This window comes from Salmo salar, chromosome 18 (genome assembly GCF_965601325.2).
Source record: "Salmo salar chromosome 18, fSalSal1, whole genome shotgun sequence".
NCBI lineage: Eukaryota > Metazoa > Chordata > Actinopteri > Salmoniformes > Salmonidae > Salmo > Salmo salar.
This window is the reverse complement of record NC_138308.1, coordinates 102286901-102309929: the sequence shown is the minus strand read 5'-3', so window position 1 is coordinate 102309929 and position 23029 is coordinate 102286901. Positions and strand designations below refer to the sequence as shown.

The following is a 23029-nucleotide window of genomic DNA, read 5'->3' as shown; positions in this document are numbered from 1 at the left end:
CACCCTGAGAGAGAGGTGCCTGGACAGGGACATCCTCAGGGCTACGGTCACCCTGAGAGAGAGGTGCCTGGACAGGGACATCCTCAGGGCTACGGTCACCCTGAGAGAGAGGTGCCTGGACAGGGACATCCTCCGGGCTACGGTCACCCTGAGAGAGAGGTGCCTGGACAGGGAATCCTCAGGGCTACGGTCACCCTGAGAGAGAGGTGCCTGGACAGGGACATCCTCAGGGCTACGGTCACCCTGAGAGAGAGGTGCCTGGACAGGGACATCCTCCAGGCTACGGTCACCCTGAGAGAGAGGTGCCTGGACAGGGACATCCTCCGGGCTACGGTCCACCCTGAGAGAGAGGTGCCTGGACAGGGACATCCTCCGGGCTACGGTCACCCTGAGAGGTGCCTGGACAGGGACATCCTCCGGGCTACGGTCACCCTGAGAGAGAGGTGCCTGGACAGGGACATCCTCAGGGCTACGGTCACCCTGAGAGAGAGGTGCCTGGACAGGGACATCCTCCGGGCTACGGTCACCCTGAGAGAGAGGTGCCTGGACAGGGACATCCTCCGGGCTACGGTCCACCCTGAGAGAGAGGTGCCTGGACAGGGACATCCTCCGGGCTACGGTCCACCCTGAGAGAGAGGTGCCTGGACAGGGACATCCTCCGGGCTACGGTCCACCCTGAGAGAGAGGTGCCTGGACAGGGACATCCCCCGGGCTACGGTCACCCTGAGAGAGAGGTGCCTGGACAGGGACATCCTCCGGGCTACGGTCACCCTGCAGCAGCCTGTGGAGCTGAACGGAGAGGATGAGCTGGTGTTCACTGTGGAAGAGGAGCCTTCCATCGGCAGAATCATAGACAACGAGCCCTCCAGCATCATCAGCTCCAACAGCGACTGCTCCCTGCAGGCCCTCCAGCATCATCAGCTCCAACAGCGACTGCTCCCTGCAGGCCCTCCAGCATCATCAGCTTCAACAGCGACTGCTCCCTGCAGGCCCTCCAGCATCATCAGCTTCAACAGCGACTGCTCCCTGCAGGCCCTCCAGCATCAACAGCTCCAACAGCGACTGCTCCCTGCAGGCCCTCCAGCATCATTAGCTTCAACAGCGACTGCTCCCTGCAGGCCCTCCAGCATCATCAGCTTCAACAGCGACTGCTCCCTGCAGGCCCTCCAGCATCATCAGCTCCAACAGCGACTGCTCCCTGCAGGCCCTCCAGCATCATCAGCTTCAACAGCGACTGCTCCCTGCAGGCCCTCCAGCATCATCAGCTTCAACAGCGACTGCTCCCTGCAGGCCCTCCAGCATCAACAGCTCCAACAGCGACTGCTCCCTGCAGGCCCTCCAGCATCATTAGCTTCAACAGCGACTGCTCCCTGCAGGCCCTCCAGCATCATCAGCTTCAACAGCGACTGCTCCCTGCAGGCCCTCCAGCATCATCAGCTCCAACAGCGACTGCTCCCTGCAGGCCCTCCAGCATCATCAGCTTCAACAGCGACTGCTCCCTGCAGGCCTCCGGCTCCCGGCCCGTCAGCATCATCAGCAGCATCAACGACGAGTTTGACTCCTACACATCTTCTGTGGGGGGTGCAGAGGTCAACATCGAGGTGCTCACCCCCTTACAGGATGACTCATTTGTGTGTGTGGGCAGCAGGGGCTCGTCCATCAGCTCCTAGATCAGCGAGCGTCTGTACTCTGGAGAGTGAAATGGTCCTCTGCCTTCTCCCACAGACTAACGGCCCAGACGGCACCTTCTACCTGGATTCTCTGGGTATGCTCCACTGTGAATCATCCTGAACTCATCCCAAGAACTCCCTGAACGGCTTTAGCTTTTCTGAACAGGACAGTGACAGCGCAGCATCTAGCAAACTATCCCTGACGAAGTGCCCTCCGTCTCCCGAGTCAACCAAAGGACCCCTCAGATCCAAAACAGCTAAAGTTAACTCTCTCATCTCCTCCTCCCAACCCTCACAGGGCCCTCCAGTATTCCATAGTCCACTCCAGTCTTCCAGAGTCCCCTCCAGTATTCCATAGTCCACTCCAGTATTCCAGAGTCCACTCCAGTCTTCCAGAGTCCACTCCAGTCTTCCAGAGTCCACTCCAGTCTTCCAGAGTCCCCTCCAGTCTTCCATAGTCCACTCCAGTCTTCCATAGTCCACTCCAGTCTTCCATAGTCCACTCCAGTCTTCCATAGTCCACTCCAGTCTTCCATAGTCCACTCCAGTCTTCCATAGTCCACTCAACCCTCCAGTCTCCAGTCTTCCCAGGAAAGTGAAACCTATCCTGCCTTTAGTAGCAGCAGCAGCAGTCGTGAACCACAGATACAGGAATATACAGTGATGTGTTGGTTACCAATCTAACAGCAGCATGGTAGAGTGTCTAGTGTTGGTGACCAATCTAACAGCAGCATGGTAGAGTATCTAGTGTTGGTTACCAATCTAACAGCAACATGGTAGAGTGTCTAGTGTTGGTTACCAATCTAACAGCAGCATGGTAGAGTGTCTAGTGTTGGTTACCAATCTAACAGCAGCATGGTAGAGTGTCTAGTGTTGGTTACCAATCTAACAGCAGCATGGTAGAGTGTCTAGTGTTGGTTACCAATCTAACAGCAGCACGGTAGAGTGTCTAGTGTTGGTTACCAGTCTAACAGCAGCACGGTAGAGTGTCTAGTGTTGGTTACCAGTCTAACAGCAGCACGGTAGAGTGTCTAGTGTTGGTTACCAATCTAACAGCAGCATGGTAGAGTGTCTAGTGTTGGTTACCAATCTAACAGCAGCATGGTAGAGTGTCTAGTGTTGGTTACCAATCTAACAGCAGCATGGTAGAGTGTCTAGTGTTGGTTACCAATCTAACAGCAGCATGGTAGAGTGTCTAGTGTTGGTTACCAATCTAACAGCAGCATGGTAGAGTGTCTAGTGTTGGTTACCAATCTAACAGCAGCATGGTAGAGTGTCTAGTGTTGGTTACCAATCTAACAGCAGCATGGTAGAGTGTCTAGTGTTGGTTACCAATCTAACAGCAGCATGGTAGAGTGTCTAGTGTTGGTTACCAATCTAACAGCAGCACGGTAGAGTGTCTAGTGTTGGTTACCAATCTAACAGCAGCACGGTAGAGTGTCTAGTGTTGGTTACCAATCTAACAGCAGCACGGTAGAGTGTCTAGTGTTGGTTACCAATCTAACAGCAGCACGGTAGAGTGTCTAGTGTTGGTTACCAATCTAACAGCAGCACGGTAGAGTGTCTAGTGTTGGTTACCAATCTAACAGCAGCACGGTAGAGTGTCTAGTGTTGGTTACCAATCTAACAGCAGCACGGTAGAGTGTCTAGTGTTGGTTACCAATCTAACAGCAGCACGGTAGAGTGTCTAGTGTTGGTTACCAATCTAACAGCAGCACGGTAGAGTGTCTAGTGTTGGTTACCAATCTAACAGCAGCACGGTAGAGTGTCTAGTGTTGGTTACCAATCTAACAGCAGCACGGTAGAGTGTCTAGTGTTGGTTACCAATCTAACAGCAGCACGGTAGAGTGTCTAGTGTTGGTTACCAATCTAACAGCAGCACGGTAGAGTGTCTAGTGTTGGTTACCAATCTAACAGCAGCACGGTAGAGTGTCTAGTGTTGGTTACCAATCTAACAGCAGCACGGTAGAGTGTCTAGTGTTGGTTACCAATCTAACAGCAGCATGGTAGAGTGTCTAGTGTTGGTTACCAATCTAACAGCAGCATGGTAGAGTGTCTAGTGTTGGTTACCAATCTAACAGCAGCATGGTAGAGTGTCTAGTGTTGGTTACCAATCTAACAGCAGCATGGTAGAGTGTCTAGTGTTGGTTACCAATCTAACAGCAGCACGGTAGAGTGTCTAGTGTTGGTTACCAATCTAACAGCAGCACGGTAGAGTGTCTAGTGTTGGTTACCAATCTAACAGCAGCACGGTAGAGTGTCTAGTGTTGGTTACCAATCTAACAGCAGCACGGTAGAGTGTCTAGTGTTGGTTACCAATCTAACAGCAGCACGGTAGAGTGTCTAGTGTTGGTTACCAATCTAACAGCAGCACGGTAGAGTGTCTAGTGTTGGTTACCAATCTAACAGCAGCACGGTAGAGTGTCTAGTGTTGGTTACCAATCTAACAGCAGCACGGTAGAGTGTCTAGTGTTGGTTACCAATCTAACAGCAGCACGGTAGAGTGTCTAGTGTTGGTTACCAATCTAACAGCAGCATGGTAGAGTGTCTAGTGTTGGTTACCAATCTAACAGCAGCACGGTAGAGTGTCTAGTGTTGGTTACCAATCTAACAGCAGCACGGTAGAGTGTCTAGTGTTGGTTACCAATCTAACAGCAGCACGGTAGAGTGTCTAGTGTTGGTTACCAATCTAACAGCAGCACGGTAGAGTGTCTAGTGTTGGTTACCAATCTAACAGCAGCACGGTAGAGTGTCTAGTGTTGGTTACCAATCTAACAGCAGCACGGTAGAGTGTCTAGTGTTGGTTACCAATCTAACAGCAGCATGGTAGAGTGTCTAGTGTTGGTTACCAATCTAACAGCAGCACGGTAGAGTGTCTAGTGTTGGTTACCAATCTAACAGCAGCACGGTAGAGTGTCTAGTGTTGGTTACCAATCTAACAGCAGCACGGTAGAGTGTCTAGTGTTGGTTACCAATCTAACAGCAGCACGGTAGAGTGTCTAGTGTTGGTTACCAATCTAACAGCAGCACGGTAGAGTGTCTAGTGTTGGTTACCAATCTAACAGCAGCATGGTAGAGTGTCTAGTGTTGGTTACCAATCTAACAGCAGCATGGTAGAGTGTCTAGTGTTGGTTACCAATCTAACAGCAGCATGGTAGAGTGTCTAGTGTTGGTTACCAATCTAACAGCAGCATGGTAGAGTGTCTAGTGTTGGTTACCAATCTAACAGCAGCATGGTAGAGTGTCTAGTGTTGGTTACCAATCTAACAGCAGCACGGTAGAGTGTCTAGTGTTGGTTACCAATCTAACAGCAGCACGGTAGAGTGTCTAGTGTTGGTTACCAATCTAACAGCAGCATGGTAGAGTGTCTAGTGTTGGTTACCAATCTAACAGCAGCATGGTAGAGTGTCTAGTGTTGGTTACCAATCTAACAGCAGCATGGTAGAGTGTCTAGTGTTGGTTACCAATCTAACAGCAGCATGGTAGAGTGTCTAGTGTTGGTTACCAATCTAACAGCAGCATGGTAGAGTGTCTAGTGTTGGTTACCAATCTAACAGCAGCATGGTAGAGTGTCTAGTGTTGGTTACCAATCTAACAGCAGCACGGTAGAGTGTCTAGTGTTGGTTACCAATCTAACAGCAGCACGGTAGAGTGTCTAGTGTTGGTTACCAATCTAACAGCAGCACGGTAGAGTGTCTAGTGTTGGTTACCAATCTAACAGCAGCACGGTAGAGTGTCTAGTGTTGGTTACCAATCTAACAGCAGCACGGTAGAGTGTCTAGTGTTGGTTACCAATCTAACAGCAGCACGGTAGAGTGTCTAGTGTTGGTTACCAATCTAACAGCAGCACGGTAGAGTGTCTAGTGTTGGTTACCAATCTAACATCAGCACGGTAGAGTGTCTAGTGTTGGTTACCAATCTAACAGCAGCATGGTAGAGTGTCTAGTGTTGGTTACCAATCTAACAGCAGCATGGTAGAGTGTCTAGTGTTGGTTACCAATCTAACAGCAGCATGGTAGAGTGTCTAGTGTTGGTTACCAATCTAACAGCAGCATGGTAGAGTGTCTAGTGTTGGTTACCAATCTAACAGCAGCATGGTAGAGTGTCTAGTGTTGGTTACCAATCTAACAGCAGCATGGTAGAGTGTCTAGTGTTGGTTACCAATCTAACAGCAGCATGGTAGAGTGTCTAGTGTTGGTTACCAATCTAACAGCAGCATGGTAGAGTGTCTAGTGTTGGTTACCAATCTAACAGCAGCATGGTAGAGTGTCTAGTGTTGGTTACCAATCTAACAGCAGCATGGTAGAGTGTCTAGTGTTGGTTACCAATCTAACAGCAGCATGGTAGAGTGTCTAGTGTTGGTTACCAATCTAACAGCAGCACGGTAGAGTGTCTAGTGTTGGTTACCAATCTAACAGCAGCACGGTAGAGTGTCTAGTGTTGGTTACCAATCTAACAGCAGCATGGTAGAGTGTCTAGTGTTGGTTACCAATCTAACAGCAGCATGGTAGAGTGTCTAGTGTTGGTTACCAATCTAACAGCAGCATGGTAGAGTGTCTAGTGTTGGTTACCAATCTAACAGCAGCACGGTAGAGTGTCTAGTGTTGGTTACCAATCTAACAGCAGCACGGTAGAGTGTCTAGTGTTGGTTACCAATCTAACAGCAGCATGGTAGAGTGTCTAGTGTTGGTTACCAATCTAACAGCAGCATGGTAGAGTGTCTAGTGTTGGTTACCAATCTAACAGCAGCATGGTAGAGTGTCTAGTGTTGGTTACCAATCTAACAGCAGCATGGTAGAGTGTCTAGTGTTGGTTACCAATCTAACAGCAGCACGGTAGAGTGTCTAGTGTTGGTTACCAATCTAACAGCAGCACGGTAGAGTGTCTAGTGTTGGTTACCAATCTAACAGCAGCACGGTAGAGTGTCTAGTGTTGGTTACCAATCTAACAGCAGCACGGTAGAGTGTCTAGTGTTGGTTACCAATCTAACAGCAGCATGGTAGAGTGTCTAGTGTTGGTTACCAATCTAACAGCAGCATGGTAGAGTGTCTAGTGTTGGTTACCAATCTAACAGCAGCATGGTAGAGTGTCTAGTGTTGGTTACCAATCTAACAGCAGCATGGTAGAGTGTCTAGTGTTGGTTACCAATCTAACAGCAGCATGGTAGAGTGTCTAGTGTTGGTTACCAATCTAACAGCAGCACGGTAGAGTGTCTAGTGTTGGTTACCAATCTAACATCAGCACGGTAGAGTGTCTAGTGTTGGTTACCAATCTAACAGCAGCACGGTAGAGTGTCTAGTGTTGGTTACCAATCTAACAGCAGCACGGTAGAGTGTCTAGTGTTGGTTACCAATCTAACAGCAGCATGGTAGAGTGTCTAGTGTTGGTTACCAATCTAACAGCAGCATGGTAGAGTGTCTAGTGTTGGTTACCAATCTAACAGCAGCATGGTAGAGTGTCTAGTGTTGGTTACCAATCTAACAGCAGCATGGTAGAGTGTCTAGTGTTGGTTACCAATCTAACAGCAGCATGGTAGAGTGTCTAGTGTTGGTTACCAATCTAACAGCAGCATGGTAGAGTGTCTAGTGTTGGTTACCAATCTAACAGCAGCATGGTAGAGTGTCTAGTGTTGGTTACCAATCTAACAGCAGCATGGTAGAGTGTCTAGTGTTGGTTACCAATCTAACAGCAGCATGGTAGAGTGTCTAGTGTTGGTTACCAATCTAACAGCAGCATGGTAGAGTGTCTAGTGTTGGTTACCAATCTAACAGCAGCATGGTAGAGTGTCTAGTGTTGGTTACCAATCTAACAGCAGCATGGTAGAGTGTCTAGTGTTGGTTACCAATCTAACAGCAGCATGGTAGAGTGTCTAGTGTTGGTTACCAATCTAACAGCAGCATGGTAGAGTGTCTAGTGTTGGTTACCAATCTAACAGCAGCATGGTAGAGTGTCTAGTGTTGGTTACCAATCTAACAGCAGCATGGTAGAGTGTCTAGTGTTGGTTACCAATCTAACAGCAGCATGGTAGAGTGTCTAGTGTTGGTTACCAATCTAACAGCAGCATGGTAGAGTGTCTAGTGTTGGTTACCAATCTAACAGCAGCATGGTAGAGTGTCTAGTGTTGGTTACCAATCTAACAGCAGCATGGTAGAGTGTCTAGTGTTGGTTACCAATCTAACAGCAGCACGGTAGAGTGTCTAGTGTTGGTTACCAATCTAACAGCAGCACGGTAGAGTGTCTAGTGTTGGTTACCAATCTAACAGCAGCACGGTAGAGTGTCTAGTGTTGGTTACCAATCTAACAGCAGCATGGTAGAGTGTCTAGTGTTGGTTACCAATCTAACAGCAGCATGGTAGAGTGTCTAGTGTTGGTTACCAATCTAACAGCAGCATGGTAGAGTGTCTAGTGTTGGTTACCAATCTAACAGCAGCATGGTAGAGTGTCTAGTGTTGGTTACCAATCTAACAGCAGCATGGTAGAGTGTCTAGTGTTGGTTACCAATCTAACAGCAGCACGGTAGAGTGTCTAGTGTTGGTTACCAATCTAACAGCAGCACGGTAGAGTGTCTAGTGTTGGTTACCAATCTAACAGCAGCACGGTAGAGTGTCTAGTGTTGGTTACCAATCTAACAGCAGCACGGTAGAGTGTCTAGTGTTGGTTACCAATCTAACAGCAGCACGGTAGAGTGTCTAGTGTTGGTTACCAATCTAACAGCAGCATGGTAGAGTGTCTAGTGTTGGTTACCAATCTAACAGCAGCATGGTAGAGTGTCTAGTGTTGGTTACCAATCTAACAGCAGCATGGTAGAGTGTCTAGTGTTGGTTACCAATCTAACAGCAGCATGGTAGAGTGTCTAGTGTTGGTTACCAATCTAACAGCAGCATGGTAGAGTGTCTAGTGTTGGTTACCAATCTAACAGCAGCATGGTAGAGTGTCTAGTGTTGGTTACCAATCTAACAGCAGCATGGTAGAGTGTCTAGTGTTGGTTACCAATCTAACAGCAGCATGGTAGAGTGTCTAGTGTTGGTTACCAATCTAACAGCAGCACGGTAGAGTGTCTAGTGTTGGTTACCAATCTAACAGCAGCACGGTAGAGTGTCTAGTGTTGGTTACCAATCTAACAGCAGCACGGTAGAGTGTCTAGTGTTGGTTACCAATCTAACAGCAGCATGGTAGAGTGTCTAGTGTTGGTTACCAATCTAACAGCAGCATGGTAGAGTGTCTAGTGTTGGTTACCAATCTAACAGCAGCATGGTAGAGTGTCTAGTGTTGGTTACCAATCTAACAGCAGCATGGTAGAGTGTCTAGTGTTGGTTACCAATCTAACAGCAGCATGGTAGAGTGTCTAGTGTTGGTTACCAATCTAACAGCAGCACGGTAGAGTGTCTAGTGTTGGTTACCAATCTAACAGCAGCACGGTAGAGTGTCTAGTGTTGGTTACCAATCTAACAGCAGCACGGTAGAGTGTCTAGTGTTGGTTACCAATCTAACAGCAGCACGGTAGAGTGTCTAGTGTTGGTTACCAATCTAACAGCAGCACGGTAGAGTGTCTAGTGTTGGTTACCAATCTAACAGCAGCACGGTAGAGTGTCTAGTGTTGGTTACCAATCTAACAGCAGCACGGTAGAGTGTCTAGTGTTGGTTACCAATCTAACAGCAGCACGGTAGAGTGTCTAGTGTTGGTTACCAATCTAACAGCAGCACGGTAGAGTGTCTAGTGTTGGTTACCAATCTAACAGCAGCACGGTAGAGTGTCTAGTGTTGGTTACCAATCTAACAGCAGCATGGTAGAGTGTCTAGTGTTGGTTACCAATCTAACAGCAGCATGGTAGAGTGTCTAGTGTTGGTTACCAATCTAACAGCAGCATGGTAGAGTGTCTAGTGTTGGTTACCAATCTAACAGCAGCATGGTAGAGTGTCTAGTGTTGGTTACCAATCTAACAGCAGCATGGTAGAGTGTCTAGTGTTGGTTACCAATCTAACAGCAGCATGGTAGAGTGTCTAGTGTTGGTTACCAATCTAACAGCAGCATGGTAGAGTGTCTAGTGTTGGTTACCAATCTAACAGCAGCATGGTAGAGTGTCTAGTGTTGGTTACCAATCTAACAGCAGCACGGTAGAGTGTCTAGTGTTGGTTACCAATCTAACAGCAGCATGGTAGAGTGTCTAGTGTTGGTTACCAATCTAACAGCAGCATGGTAGAGTGTCTAGTGTTGGTTACCAATCTAACAGCAGCATGGTAGAGTGTCTAGTGTTGGTTACCAATCTAACAGCAGCATGGTAGAGTGTCTAGTGTTGGTTACCAATCTAACAGCAGCATGGTAGAGTGTCTAGTGTTGGTTACCAATCTAACAGCAGCATGGTAGAGTGTCTAGTGTTGGTTACCAATCTAACAGCAGCATGGTAGAGTGTCTAGTGTTGGTTACCAATCTAACAGCAGCATGGTAGAGTGTCTAGTGTTGGTTACCAATCTAACAGCAGCATGGTAGAGTGTCTAGTGTTGGTTACCAATCTAACAGCAGCATGGTAGAGTGTCTAGTGTTGGTTACCAATCTAACAGCAGCATGGTAGAGTGTCTAGTGTTGGTTACCAATCTAACAGCAGCATGGTAGAGTGTCTAGTGTTGGTTACCAATCTAACAGCAGCATGGTAGAGTGTCTAGTGTTGGTTACCAATCTAACAGCAGCATGGTAGAGTGTCTAGTGTTGGTTACCAATCTAACAGCAGCATGGTAGAGTGTCTAGTGTTGGTTACCAATCTAACAGCAGCATGGTAGAGTGTCTAGTGTTGGTTACCAATCTAACAGCAGCATGGTAGAGTGTCTAGTGTTGGTTACCAATCTAACAGCAGCACGGTAGAGTGTCTAGTGTTGGTTACCAATCTAACAGCAGCACGGTAGAGTGTCTAGTGTTGGTTACCAATCTAACAGCAGCACGGTAGAGTGTCTAGTGTTGGTTACCAATCTAACAGCAGCATGGTAGAGTGTCTAGTGTTGGTTACCAATCTAACAGCAGCATGGTAGAGTGTCTAGTGTTGGTTACCAATCTAACAGCAGCATGGTAGAGTGTCTAGTGTTGGTTACCAATCTAACAGCAGCATGGTAGAGTGTCTAGTGTTGGTTACCAATCTAACAGCAGCATGGTAGAGTGTCTAGTGTTGGTTACCAATCTAACAGCAGCACGGTAGAGTGTCTAGTGTTGGTTACCAATCTAACAGCAGCACGGTAGAGTGTCTAGTGTTGGTTACCAATCTAACAGCAGCACGGTAGAGTGTCTAGTGTTGGTTACCAATCTAACAGCAGCATGGTAGAGTGTCTAGTGTTGGTTACCAATCTAACAGCAGCATGGTAGAGTGTCTAGTGTTGGTTACCAATCTAACAGCAGCATGGTAGAGTGTCTAGTGTTGGTTACCAATCTAACAGCAGCATGGTAGAGTGTCTAGTGTTGGTTACCAATCTAACAGCAGCATGGTAGAGTGTCTAGTGTTGGTTACCAATCTAACAGCAGCATGGTAGAGTGTCTAGTGTTGGTTACCAATCTAACAGCAGCATGGTAGAGTGTCTAGTGTTGGTTACCAATCTAACAGCAGCATGGTAGAGTGTCTAGTGTTGGTTACCAATCTAACAGCAGCATGGTAGAGTGTCTAGTGTTGGTTACCAATCTAACAGCAGCATGGTAGAGTGTCTAGTGTTGGTTACCAATCTAACAGCAGCATGGTAGAGTGTCTAGTGTTGGTTACCAATCTAACAGCAGCATGGTAGAGTGTCTAGTGTTGGTTACCAATCTAACAGCAGCATGGTAGAGTGTCTAGTGTTGGTTACCAATCTAACAGCAGCATGGTAGAGTGTCTAGTGTTGGTTACCAATCTAACAGCAGCATGGTAGAGTGTCTAGTGTTGGTTACCAATCTAACAGCAGCATGGTAGAGTGTCTAGTGTTGGTTACCAATCTAACAGCAGCACGGTAGAGTGTCTAGTGTTGGTTACCAATCTAACAGCAGCACGGTAGAGTGTCTAGTGTTGGTTACCAATCTAACAGCAGCACGGTAGAGTGTCTAGTGTTGGTTACCAATCTAACAGCAGCACGGTAGAGTGTCTAGTGTTGGTTACCAATCTAACAGCAGCACGGTAGAGTGTCTAGTGTTGGTTACCAATCTAACAGCAGCACGGTAGAGTGTCTAGTGTTGGTTACCAATCTAACAGCAGCACGGTAGAGTGTCTAGTGTTGGTTACCAATCTAACAGCAGCACGGTAGAGTGTCTAGTGTTGGTTACCAATCTAACAGCAGCATGGTAGAGTGTCTAGTGTTGGTTACCAATCTAACAGCAGCACGGTAGAGTGTCTAGTGTTGGTTACCAATCTAACAGCAGCACGGTAGAGTGTCTAGTGTTGGTTACCAATCTAACAGCAGCACGGTAGAGTGTCTAGTGTTGGTTACCAATCTAACAGCAGCATGGTAGAGTGTCTAGTGTTGGTTACCAATCTAACAGCAGCATGGTAGAGTGTCTAGTGTTGGTTACCAATCTAACAGCAGCATGGTAGAGTGTCTAGTGTTGGTTACCAATCTAACAGCAGCATGGTAGAGTGTCTAGTGTTGGTTACCAATCTAACAGCAGCATGGTAGAGTGTCTAGTGTTGGTTACCAATCTAACAGCAGCATGGTAGAGTGTCTAGTGTTGGTTACCAATCTAACAGCAGCATGGTAGAGTGTCTAGTGTTGGTTACCAATCTAACAGCAGCACGGTAGAGTGTCTAGTGTTGGTTACCAATCTAACAGCAGCACGGTAGAGTGTCTAGTGTTGGTTACCAATCTAACAGCAGCATGGTAGAGTGTCTAGTGTTGGTTACCAATCTAACAGCAGCATGGTAGAGTGTCTAGTGTTGGTTACCAATCTAACAGCAGCATGGTAGAGTGTCTAGTGTTGGTTACCAATCTAACAGCAGCATGGTAGAGTGTCTAGTGTTGGTTACCAATCTAACAGCAGCATGGTAGAGTGTCTAGTGTTGGTTACCAATCTAACAGCAGCATGGTAGAGTGTCTAGTGTTGGTTACCAATCTAACAGCAGCACGGTAGAGTGTCTAGTGTTGGTTACCAATCTAACAGCAGCATGGTAGAGTGTCTAGTGTTGGTTACCAATCTAACAGCAGCATGGTAGAGTGTCTAGTGTTGGTTACCAGTCTAACAGCAGCATGGTAGAGTGTCTAGTGTTGGTTACCAGTCTAACAGCAGCATGGTAGAGTGTCTAGTGTTGGTTACCAATCTAACAGCAGCATGGTAGAGTGTCTAGTGTTGGTTACCAATCTAACAGCAGCATGGTAGAGTGTCTAGTGTTGGTTACCAATCTAACAGCAGCATGGTAGAGTGTCTAGTGTTGGTTACCAATCTAACAGCAGCATGGTAGAGTGTCTAGTGTTGGTTACCAATCTAACAGCAGCATGGTAGAGTGTCTAGTGTTGGTTACCAATCTAACAGCAGCACGGTAGAGTGTCTAGTGTTGGTTACCAATCTAACAGCAGCATGGTAGAGTGTCTAGTGTTGGTTACCAATCTAACAGCAGCATGGTAGAGTGTCTAGTGTTGGTTACCAATCTAACAGCAGCATGGTAGAGTGTCTAGTGTTGGTTACCAATCTAACAGCAGCATGGTAGAGTGTCTAGTGTTGGTTACCAATCTAACAGCAGCATGGTAGAGTGTCTAGTGTTGGTTACCAATCTAACAGCAGCATGGTAGAGTGTCTAGTGTTGGTTACCAATCTAACAGCAGCATGGTAGAGTGTCTAGTGTTGGTTACCAATCTAACAGCAGCATGGTAGAGTGTCTAGTGTTGGTTACCAATCTAACAGCAGCATGGTAGAGTGTCTAGTGTTGGTTACCAATCTAACAGCAGCATGGTAGAGTGTCTAGTGTTGGTTACCAATCTAACAGCAGCATGGTAGAGTGTCTAGTGTTGGTTACCAATCTAACAGCAGCATGGTAGAGTGTCTAGTGTTGGTTACCAATCTAACAGCAGCACGGTAGAGTGTCTAGTGTTGGTTACCAATCTAACAGCAGCACGGTAGAGTGTCTAGTGTTGGTTACCAATCTAACAGCAGCACGGTAGAGTGTCTAGTGTTGGTTACCAATCTAACAGCAGCACGGTAGAGTGTCTAGTGTTGGTTACCAATCTAACAGCAGCACGGTAGAGTGTCTAGTGTTGGTTACCAATCTAACAGCAGCACGGTAGAGTGTCTAGTGTTGGTTACCAATCTAACAGCAGCACGGTAGAGTGTCTAGTGTTGGTTACCAATCTAACAGCAGCACGGTAGAGTGTCTAGTGTTGGTTACCAATCTAACAGCAGCACGGTAGAGTGTCTAGTGTTGGTTACCAATCTAACAGCAGCACGGTAGAGTGTCTAGTGTTGGTTACCAATCTAACAGCAGCACGGTAGAGTGTCTAGTGTTGGTTACCAATCTAACAGCAGCACGGTAGAGTGTCTAGTGTTGGTTACCAATCTAACAGCAGCATGGTAGAGTGTCTAGTGTTGGTTACCAATCTAACAGCAGCATGGTAGAGTGTCTAGTGTTGGTTACCAATCTAACAGCAGCATGGTAGAGTGTCTAGTGTTGGTTACCAATCTAACAGCAGCATGGTAGAGTGTCTAGTGTTGGTTACCAATCTAACAGCAGCATGGTAGAGTGTCTAGTGTTGGTTACCAATCTAACAGCAGCATGGTAGAGTGTCTAGTGTTGGTTACCAATCTAACAGCAGCATGGTAGAGTGTCTAGTGTTGGTTACCAATCTAACAGCAGCATGGTAGAGTGTCTAGTGTTGGTTACCAATCTAACAGCAGCATGGTAGAGTGTCTAGTGTTGGTTACCAATCTAACAGCAGCATGGTAGAGTGTCTAGTGTTGGTTACCAATCTAACAGCAGCATGGTAGAGTGTCTAGTGTTGGTTACCAATCTAACAGCAGCATGGTAGAGTGTCTAGTGTTGGTTACCAATCTAACAGCAGCATGGTAGAGTGTCTAGTGTTGGTTACCAATCTAACAGCAGCATGGTAGAGTGTCTAGTGTTGGTTACCAATCTAACAGCAGCATGGTAGAGTGTCTAGTGTTGGTTACCAATCTAACAGCAGCATGGTAGAGTGTCTAGTGTTGGTTACCAATCTAACAGCAGCATGGTAGAGTGTCTAGTGTTGGTTACCAATCTAACAGCAGCATGGTAGAGTGTCTAGTGTTGGTTACCAATCTAACAGCAGCATGGTAGAGTGTCTAGTGTTGGTTACCAATCTAACAGCAGCATGGTAGAGTGTCTAGTGTTGGTTACCAATCTAACAGCAGCATGGTAGAGTGTCTAGTGTTGGTTACCAATCTAACAGCAGCATGGTAGAGTGTCTAGTGTTGGTTACCAATCTAACAGCAGCATGGTAGAGTGTCTAGTGTTGGTTACCAATCTAACAGCAGCATGGTAGAGTGTCTAGTGTTGGTTACCAATCTAACAGCAGCACGGTAGAGTGTCTAGTGTTGGTTACCAATCTAACAGCAGCACGGTAGAGTGTCTAGTGTTGGTTACCAATCTAACAGCAGCACGGTAGAGTGTCTAGTGTTGGTTACCAATCTAACAGCAGCACGGTAGAGTGTCTAGTGTTGGTTACCAATCTAACAGCAGCACGGTAGAGTGTCTAGTGTTGGTTACCAATCTAACAGCAGCATGGTAGAGTGTCTAGTGTTGGTTACCAATCTAACAGCAGCATGGTAGAGTGTCTAGTGTTGGTTACCAATCTAACAGCAGCATGGTAGAGTGTCTAGTGTTGGTTACCAATCTAACAGCAGCATGGTAGAGTGTCTAGTGTTGGTTACCAATCTAACAGCAGCATGGTAGAGTGTCTAGTGTTGGTTACCAATCTAACAGCAGCATGGTAGAGTGTCTAGTGTTGGTTACCAATCTAACAGCAGCATGGTAGAGTGTCTAGTGTTGGTTACCAATCTAACAGCAGCATGGTAGAGTGTCTAGTGTTGGTTACCAATCTAACAGCAGCATGGTAGAGTGTCTAGTGTTGGTTACCAATCTAACAGCAGCATGGTAGAGTGTCTAGTGTTGGTTACCAATCTAACAGCAGCATGGTAGAGTGTCTAGTGTTGGTTACCAATCTAACAGCAGCACGGTAGAGTGTCTAGTGTTGGTTACCAATCTAACAGCAGCACGGTAGAGTGTCTAGTGTTGGTTACCAATCTAACAGCAGCACGGTAGAGTGTCTAGTGTTGGTTACCAATCTAACAGCAGCACGGTAGAGTGTCTAGTGTTGGTTACCAATCTAACAGCAGCATGGTAGAGTGTCTAGTGTTGGTTACCAATCTAACAGCAGCACGGTAGAGTGTCTAGTGTTGGTTACCAATCTAACAGCAGCACGGTAGAGTGTCTAGTGTTGGTTACCAATCTAACAGCAGCACGGTAGAGTGTCTAGTGTTGGTTACCAATCTAACAGCAGCACGGTAGAGTGTCTAGTGTTGGTTACCAATCTAACAGCAGCACGGTAGAGTGTCTAGTGTTGGTTACCAATCTAACAGCAGCACGGTAGAGTGTCTAGTGTTGGTTACCAGTCTAACAGCAGCATGGTAGAGTGTCTAGTGTTGGTTACCAATCTAACAGCAGCATGGTAGAGTGTCTAGTGTTGGTTACCAATCTAACAGCAGCATGGTAGAGTGTCTAGTGTTGGTTACCAATCTAACAGCAGCATGGTAGAGTGTCTAGTGTTGGTTACCAGTCTAACAGCAGCACGGTAGAGTGTCTAGTGTTGGTTACCAATCTAACAGCAGCACGGTAGAGTGTCTAGTGTTGGTTACCAATCTAACAGCAGCACGGTAGAGTGTCTAGTGTTGGTTACCAATCTAACAGCAGCACGGTAGAGTGTCTAGTGTTGGTTACCAATCTAACATCAGCACGGTAGAGTGTCTAGTGTTGGTTACCAATCTAACAGCAGCATGGTAGAGTGTCTAGTGTTGGTTACCAATCTAACAGCAGCATGGTAGAGTGTCTAGTGTTGGTTACCAATCTAACATCAGCATGGTAGAGTGTCTAGTGTTGGTTACCAATCTAACAGCAGCATGGTAGAGTGTCTAGTATTGGTTACCAATCTAACAGCAGCATGGTAGAGTGTCTAGTGTTGGTTACCAATCTAACAGCAGCATGGTAGAGTGTCTAGTGTTGGTTACCAATCTAACAGCAGCATGGTAGAGTGTCTAGTGTTGGTTACCAATCTAACAGCAGCATGGTAGAGTGTCTAGTGTTGGTTACCAATCTAACAGCAGCATGGTAGAGTGTCTAGTGTTGGTTACCAATCTAACATCAGCATGGTAGAGTGTCTAGTGTTGGTTACCAATCTAACAGCAGCATGGTAGAGTGTCTAGTGTTGGTTACCAATCTAACATCAGCATGGTAGAGTGTCTAGTGTTGGTTACCAATCTAACAGCAGCATGGTAGAGTGTCTAGTATTGGTTACCAATCTAACAGCAGCATGGTAGAGTGTCTAGTGTTGGTTACCAATCTAACAGCAGCATGGTAGAGTGTCTAGTGTTGGTTACCAATCTAACATCAGTCTTGTTTAGTCTGATGTCTCTGAGTCCACCCCTCTCTTTATCCATGTCTTGTTTAGTCTGATGTCTCTGAGTCCACCCCTCTCTTTATTCATGTCTTGTTTAGTCTTATGTCTGAGTCCACCCCTCTCTATATTCATGTCTTGTTTAGTCTGATGTCTCTGAGTCCACCCCTCTCTTTATTCATGTCAAACACCTTTGCTATGAACTGGAAGCTGAAAGCGAGCCAGGCCTAGTCACCCAACATCAGTACCCGACCTCACTAATAATAAATGGGTGACAGCAGTGACAGACAGGATTACAGGGGAAGGGCATCTGGCACATGGGTAATGATTTTCCAGAAACCCACAGCCTTTCTGGGGGACCAACTCCATATTAATGCCCATGATTTTGGAATGAGATGTTCAATGAGCAGGTGTCCACATACTTTTGGTCATGTAGTGTTTCTACCTAATGTTAGATAATAGCAGGTGTCCACATACTTTTGGTCATGTAGTGTTTCTACCTAATGTTAGATAATAGCAGGTGTCCACATACTTTTGGTCATGTAGTGTATCTACCTAATGTTAGATAATAGCAGGTGTCCACATACTTTTGGTCATGTAGTGTATCTACCTAATGTTAGATAATAGCAGGTGTCCACATTCGACACTTCCTGCTATTTGAAGTCATGAACAGAACCCTGCAGCACTCCAGTATTAACAGAAAGATGGTCAGAAGTCATGAACAGAACCCTGCAGCACTCCAGTATTAACAGAAAGATGGTCAGAAGTCATGAACAGAACCCTGCAGCACTCCAGTATTAACAGAAAGATGGTCAGAAGTCATGAACAGAACCCTGCAGCACTCCAGTATTAACAGAAAGATGGTCAGAAGTCATGAACAGAACCCTGCAGCACTCCAGTATTAACAGAAAGATGGTCAGAAGTCATGAACAGAACCCTGCAGCACTCCAGTATTAACAGAAAGATGGTCAGAAGTCATGAACAGAACCCTGCAGCACTCCAGTATTAACAGAAAGATGGTCAGAAGTCATGAACAGAACCCTGCAGCACTCCAGTATTAACAGAAAGATGGTCAGAAGTCATGAACAGAACCCTGCAGCACTCCAGTATTAACAGAAAGATGGTCAGAAGTCATGAACAGAACCCTGCAGCACTCCAGTATTAACAGAAAGATGGTCAGAAGTCATGTCATCAACCTGAATACATTGTGATGTAACACTGAGATAATCATTAAACCAGCAACAGCTTTACTTGAATGACATCAATAATTCACTGTGTCAAAAGCCTTGGACAAATCAATTAACAAAGCAGCACAACGCTGTTGACTATACAATACCTTCTCTATAGCATGTATTACTATCAGTACATAGTAACTACTGTGAGTCAACAGCAGGTAGTAGGAATATTAGGACACTACAGCAGGTAGTAGGAATATTAGGACACTACAGCAGGTAGTAGGAATATTAGGACACTACAGCAGGTAGTAGGAATACTGGGACACAGCCAGTGTGACATTGTGGGAGGTTTTGATGTGTGAGGAGTGTGTTGTAAAGGCTGTGTGATGAGCAGCTGAATACATGATCTATAACAGAGGAAGGAAGACCAGCTGAATCATGATCTATAACAGAGGAAGGAAGACCAGCTGAATACATGATCTATAACAGAGGGAGGAAGACCAGCTGAATACATGATCTATAACAGAGGAAGGAAGACCAGCTGAATACATGATCTATAACAGAGGAAGGAAGACCAGCTGAATACATGATCTATAACAGAGGAAGGAAGACCAGCTGAATACATGATCTATAACAGAGGAAGGAAGACCAGCTGAATACATGATCTATAACAGAGGAAGGAATGATGAGGGAGGAAGACATGTTGATATTTTAGCAGCCAATCATTTAGCCAGATTTACCAATACAACCTCTGATCACATCTCCAGTATTCATGACTCACCAACAAGGAGTTGAACGGTGGTTTCCTTCACCTGGCTGGTCAGTGTTGGAATGAAGCACCTGTAGCTTCCAGCATCAGAGAGAGTAACTCTGGTCAGCTTTAAGGAGACGTTGCCGTTCTTCAGTTCTTCATTAAACATTGATGTCCTTCCCCTGTAGGATGGAGACTGCTCCTCATTGGAGTCTCGACCGTGACGGTAAAGATGGACGTTTTCTTTTCTCAGGTTCGATCTTGTCCACCTCACTACCATGTCCTCAGCACTGACACTGGGTTTCAGGGAACATGGTAGAATGATGTCATCACCAGCTAAGGCAACGACTGGGTCAGCCGGTCCAACAACCTGAACCTCAGACGACCCTGGAGAAAAACAGATGACACCCAGTTAAAGATACCTGGTAACTTCCTGTTGTTCGATGGATTCTGGCCCATATGACCCCATTCATTCCTATGTGAAGACTCAATAGTGCATTGAAGCCAAATGAAGATGGTTAAGATGGCGTCTCATGTGGGAGATTTATGGAGATATAACATGCAGGCTGTTTGAGCTACTCCAGGAAGTGACGTTACAGGCTAGCTCAGTGCTGCCCCCTCTCATTAAGTACCTCAAGTTGAAGGCCAACCGGGGTACTGCAGGCTGCCATTAGACATAACATGCAGGCTAGCTCAGTGCTGCCCCCTCTCATTAAGTAACTCCAGTTGAAGGCCAACCGGGGTACTGCAGGCTGCCATTAGACATAACATGCAGGCTAGCTCAGTGCTGCCCCCTCTCATTAAGTAACTCCAGTTGAAGGCCAACCGGGGTACTGCAGGCTGCCATTAGACATAACATGCAGGCTAGCTCAGTGCTGCCCCCTCTCATTAAGTAACTCAAGTTAAAGGCCAACCGGGGTACTGCAGGCTGCCATTAGACATAACATGCAGGCTAGCTCAGTGCTGCCCCCTCTCATTAAGTAGCTCAAGTTGAAGGCCAACCGGGGTACTGCAGGCTGCCATTAGACATAACATGCAGGCTAGCTCAGTGCTGCCCCCCCCCTCATTAAGTAGCTCAAGTTGAAGGCCAACCGGGGTACTGCAGGCTGCCATTAGACATAACATGCAGGCTAGCTCAGTGCTGCCCCCTCTCATTAAGTAACTCAAGTTGAAGGCCAACCGGGGTACTGCAGGCTGCCATTAGACATAACATGCAGGCTAGCTCAGTGCTGCCCCCTCTCATTAAGTAACTCCAGTTGAAGGCCAACCGGGGTACTGCAGGCTGCCATTAGACATAACATGCAGGCTAGCTCAGTGCTGCCCCCTCTCATTAAGTAGCTCAAGTTGAAGGCCAACCGGGGTACTGCAGGCTGCCATTAGACATAACATGCAGGCTAGCTCAGTGCTGCCCCCTCTCATTAAGTAACTCCAGTTGAAGGCCAACCGGGGTACTGCAGGCTGCCATTAGACATAACATGCAGGCTAGCTCAGTGCTGCCCCCTCTCATTAAGTAACTCCAGTTGAAGGCCAACCGGGGTACTGCAGGCTGCCATTAGAAACAACATGTAGACAGTTTTAGATCTGGCATGTTGTGCCGAAAATCTTTGTTTCAAGTGTATTAGTCAACAAATAATCTCTTTGCCAAAATGTGTCATCTCTCCCATGTCTTATTGGACTAGTAGTTGTTCTGAAATGTTTATTTCTTGCCTACATTTGACTCCCTCCTCTATGTTTAATATAACACACATACATTAATATTATTATTATCCTGAAGTGAAGTTTGTTCTATAGAAAGTACTTGACTCTAGCCACAGAATTAAGGAAATTAGAAGGGGGGGGGGGGGGGGGGTTCGGCAGGGTCAAATACTTTCTTTCGAACAAACTTCACATCACGTTAAACATAGAGGCTTGTTAACATAGAGGCAGGCTACTAAGATCAGTGAAATGTGCTAAACTGACAACAGAGAGAAGAGCAGAAATCTCAACTAGCAAGTCTCAGCAATGAAGAATTGAGTGTGTTCACATTACGCTGGGGGGGGATTTTCACACTGCAATCAGGCTGATGTGAGTCAGATGTTTGTGCTACCTGGGTACTTGGTACATAACTTTTATATTGTAAAACTCACAGGCAGCCAGTGCAGAGACCTTAAAACCGGTGTAATGTGTTCTCTGTCTGGTCTTGGTCAGTACCCTGCAGCATTCTGTATGTTTTACAGTTGACCAGACGATATAATGTCACAGCTATAAAGATGAGTCCTCTATCTCTATAGTCATTACCCCAATCTGAACACTCACTAAATTATACTTAACCGTAACATAACTCATGCTTCCAAATCTAACCCTAATTATTTAGACCTGGTGAGTCTACACTTCCTTGGCTTCAGCCACATTTAGAGAGGGGGCAGGCCGGCTTGTAAAGGTGTCGCCCCGGGTTGTTGTTCCATGAGCAAAACTATGATATTTATGACTAAAGAAAATACGTTTTACGATCTGAATTATTTGTATCTCTTCAACTGAGATGGTAAAACGTCTCCTCTTTTTAGTCATAAACATGGCGACACTTCCTTTAGTCTAACAATGTTCGCCGTTCTCTACTTTATGCGCCACTTCGATACAGTTACGATTTTCGTAACAATTTAGGAGAGCATTTTCACTAACTCTTTTCCTAACCTTAAAATAATTTAACTAATTATCCTAACCTGCTACGAAACAGTAACTTCCGTATGTTAGTATTGTGTAAATAGTGTTTGTCTACCAGACACCCTACAGCACCACCACACCCCAAACTGTCCTGTCTGATCAGACAACACAGCGACGACAAGACATCTACATTTCCTGCACTTGAATTCGCCCCGTTTCTTTCTTGTTAATATTATGTTCAGATAATAAAATAGCCTACAGGATAAATAATGAAGGAATAATGTTGTGTCCTACCTGTCGTTATCAATGAAACACTGATGAACAGAATCCCTAAACACCAGACCGCCGAGGTCGGAAAGGTCTTCATTTCACTACAAAACAAGTCTGACTCCAAGGTAAAGCTGTTTGTAACTGGTGAATAAAACTATTAGGAGTTTAGAAAAATAAACCAAAACAGTCGAAAGGCTAATTTATCAACGAACAGAATGTAACACGACGTCTGTTCCAGAAATAACGGGGGAAAAGGGCGGTGGAGTTTCACACTTTACTTTCACTTTCACTTACAGTACTTCTAGTTGCCTATCATCTCGCGATATCTAGCTCCATCTAGTGTTCTGATATGGACATTAACTTCATGTCATCTCGCGATATCTAGCTCAGTCTAGTGTTCTGATATGGACATTAACTTCATGTCATCTCGCGATATCTAGCTCAGTCTAGTGTTCTGATATGGACATTAACTTCATGTCATCTCGCGATATCTAGCTTCATCTACTGTTCTGATATGGACATTAACTTCATGTCAAATGTCCTAAAACACACATACAGAACAAATGTGAATTGTGAAATAAATTTGACAACAACTAGGCTGTAGTAAATATTTCAACTACTAACAGCTTACGATGTGAATTGTCCCAAGAACACTGATCATGTAATATTAATGTGACTTTCACTGTCAGTTGTTGACTAGCTAGATGGGTGTGAGCAGTATGGCAGAAATTACACTAATTTAATCAGAGAGGAAGGTAGAGTTATCACCAAGTTGCTGCAAGATACTTATCTAATGATTCAGGAATAATTCAATATTAGAGATACACTATATATACACAGTACCAGTCAAAGGTTTGGACACACCTACTCATTCAAGGGTTTTTCTTTATTTGGACTATTTTCTACATTTTAGAATAATAGTGAAGACATCAAAACTATGAAATATT

The 23029-nt window shown here is 45.7% G+C and overlaps 1 protein-coding gene across 1 annotated transcript in view; it reads right to left on the bottom strand.

Moving 5' to 3' along the window:
- Positions 1–22366, bottom strand: part of LOC106591299 (uncharacterized) — a 105905-nt gene extending 83539 nt beyond the window's left edge. The window contains exons 1-2 of the mRNA XM_082964613.1: positions 22107–22366; positions 19203–19559 (exon numbers count right to left, since the gene is read on the bottom strand). Coding sequence (XP_082820739.1) covers positions 19203–19559; positions 22107–22179 — 430 coding nt within the window. The 5' untranslated portion in view covers positions 22180–22366. The remainder of the gene's footprint in view (positions 1–19202; positions 19560–22106) is intronic.
- Positions 22367–23029: the final 663 nt, after the last annotated feature.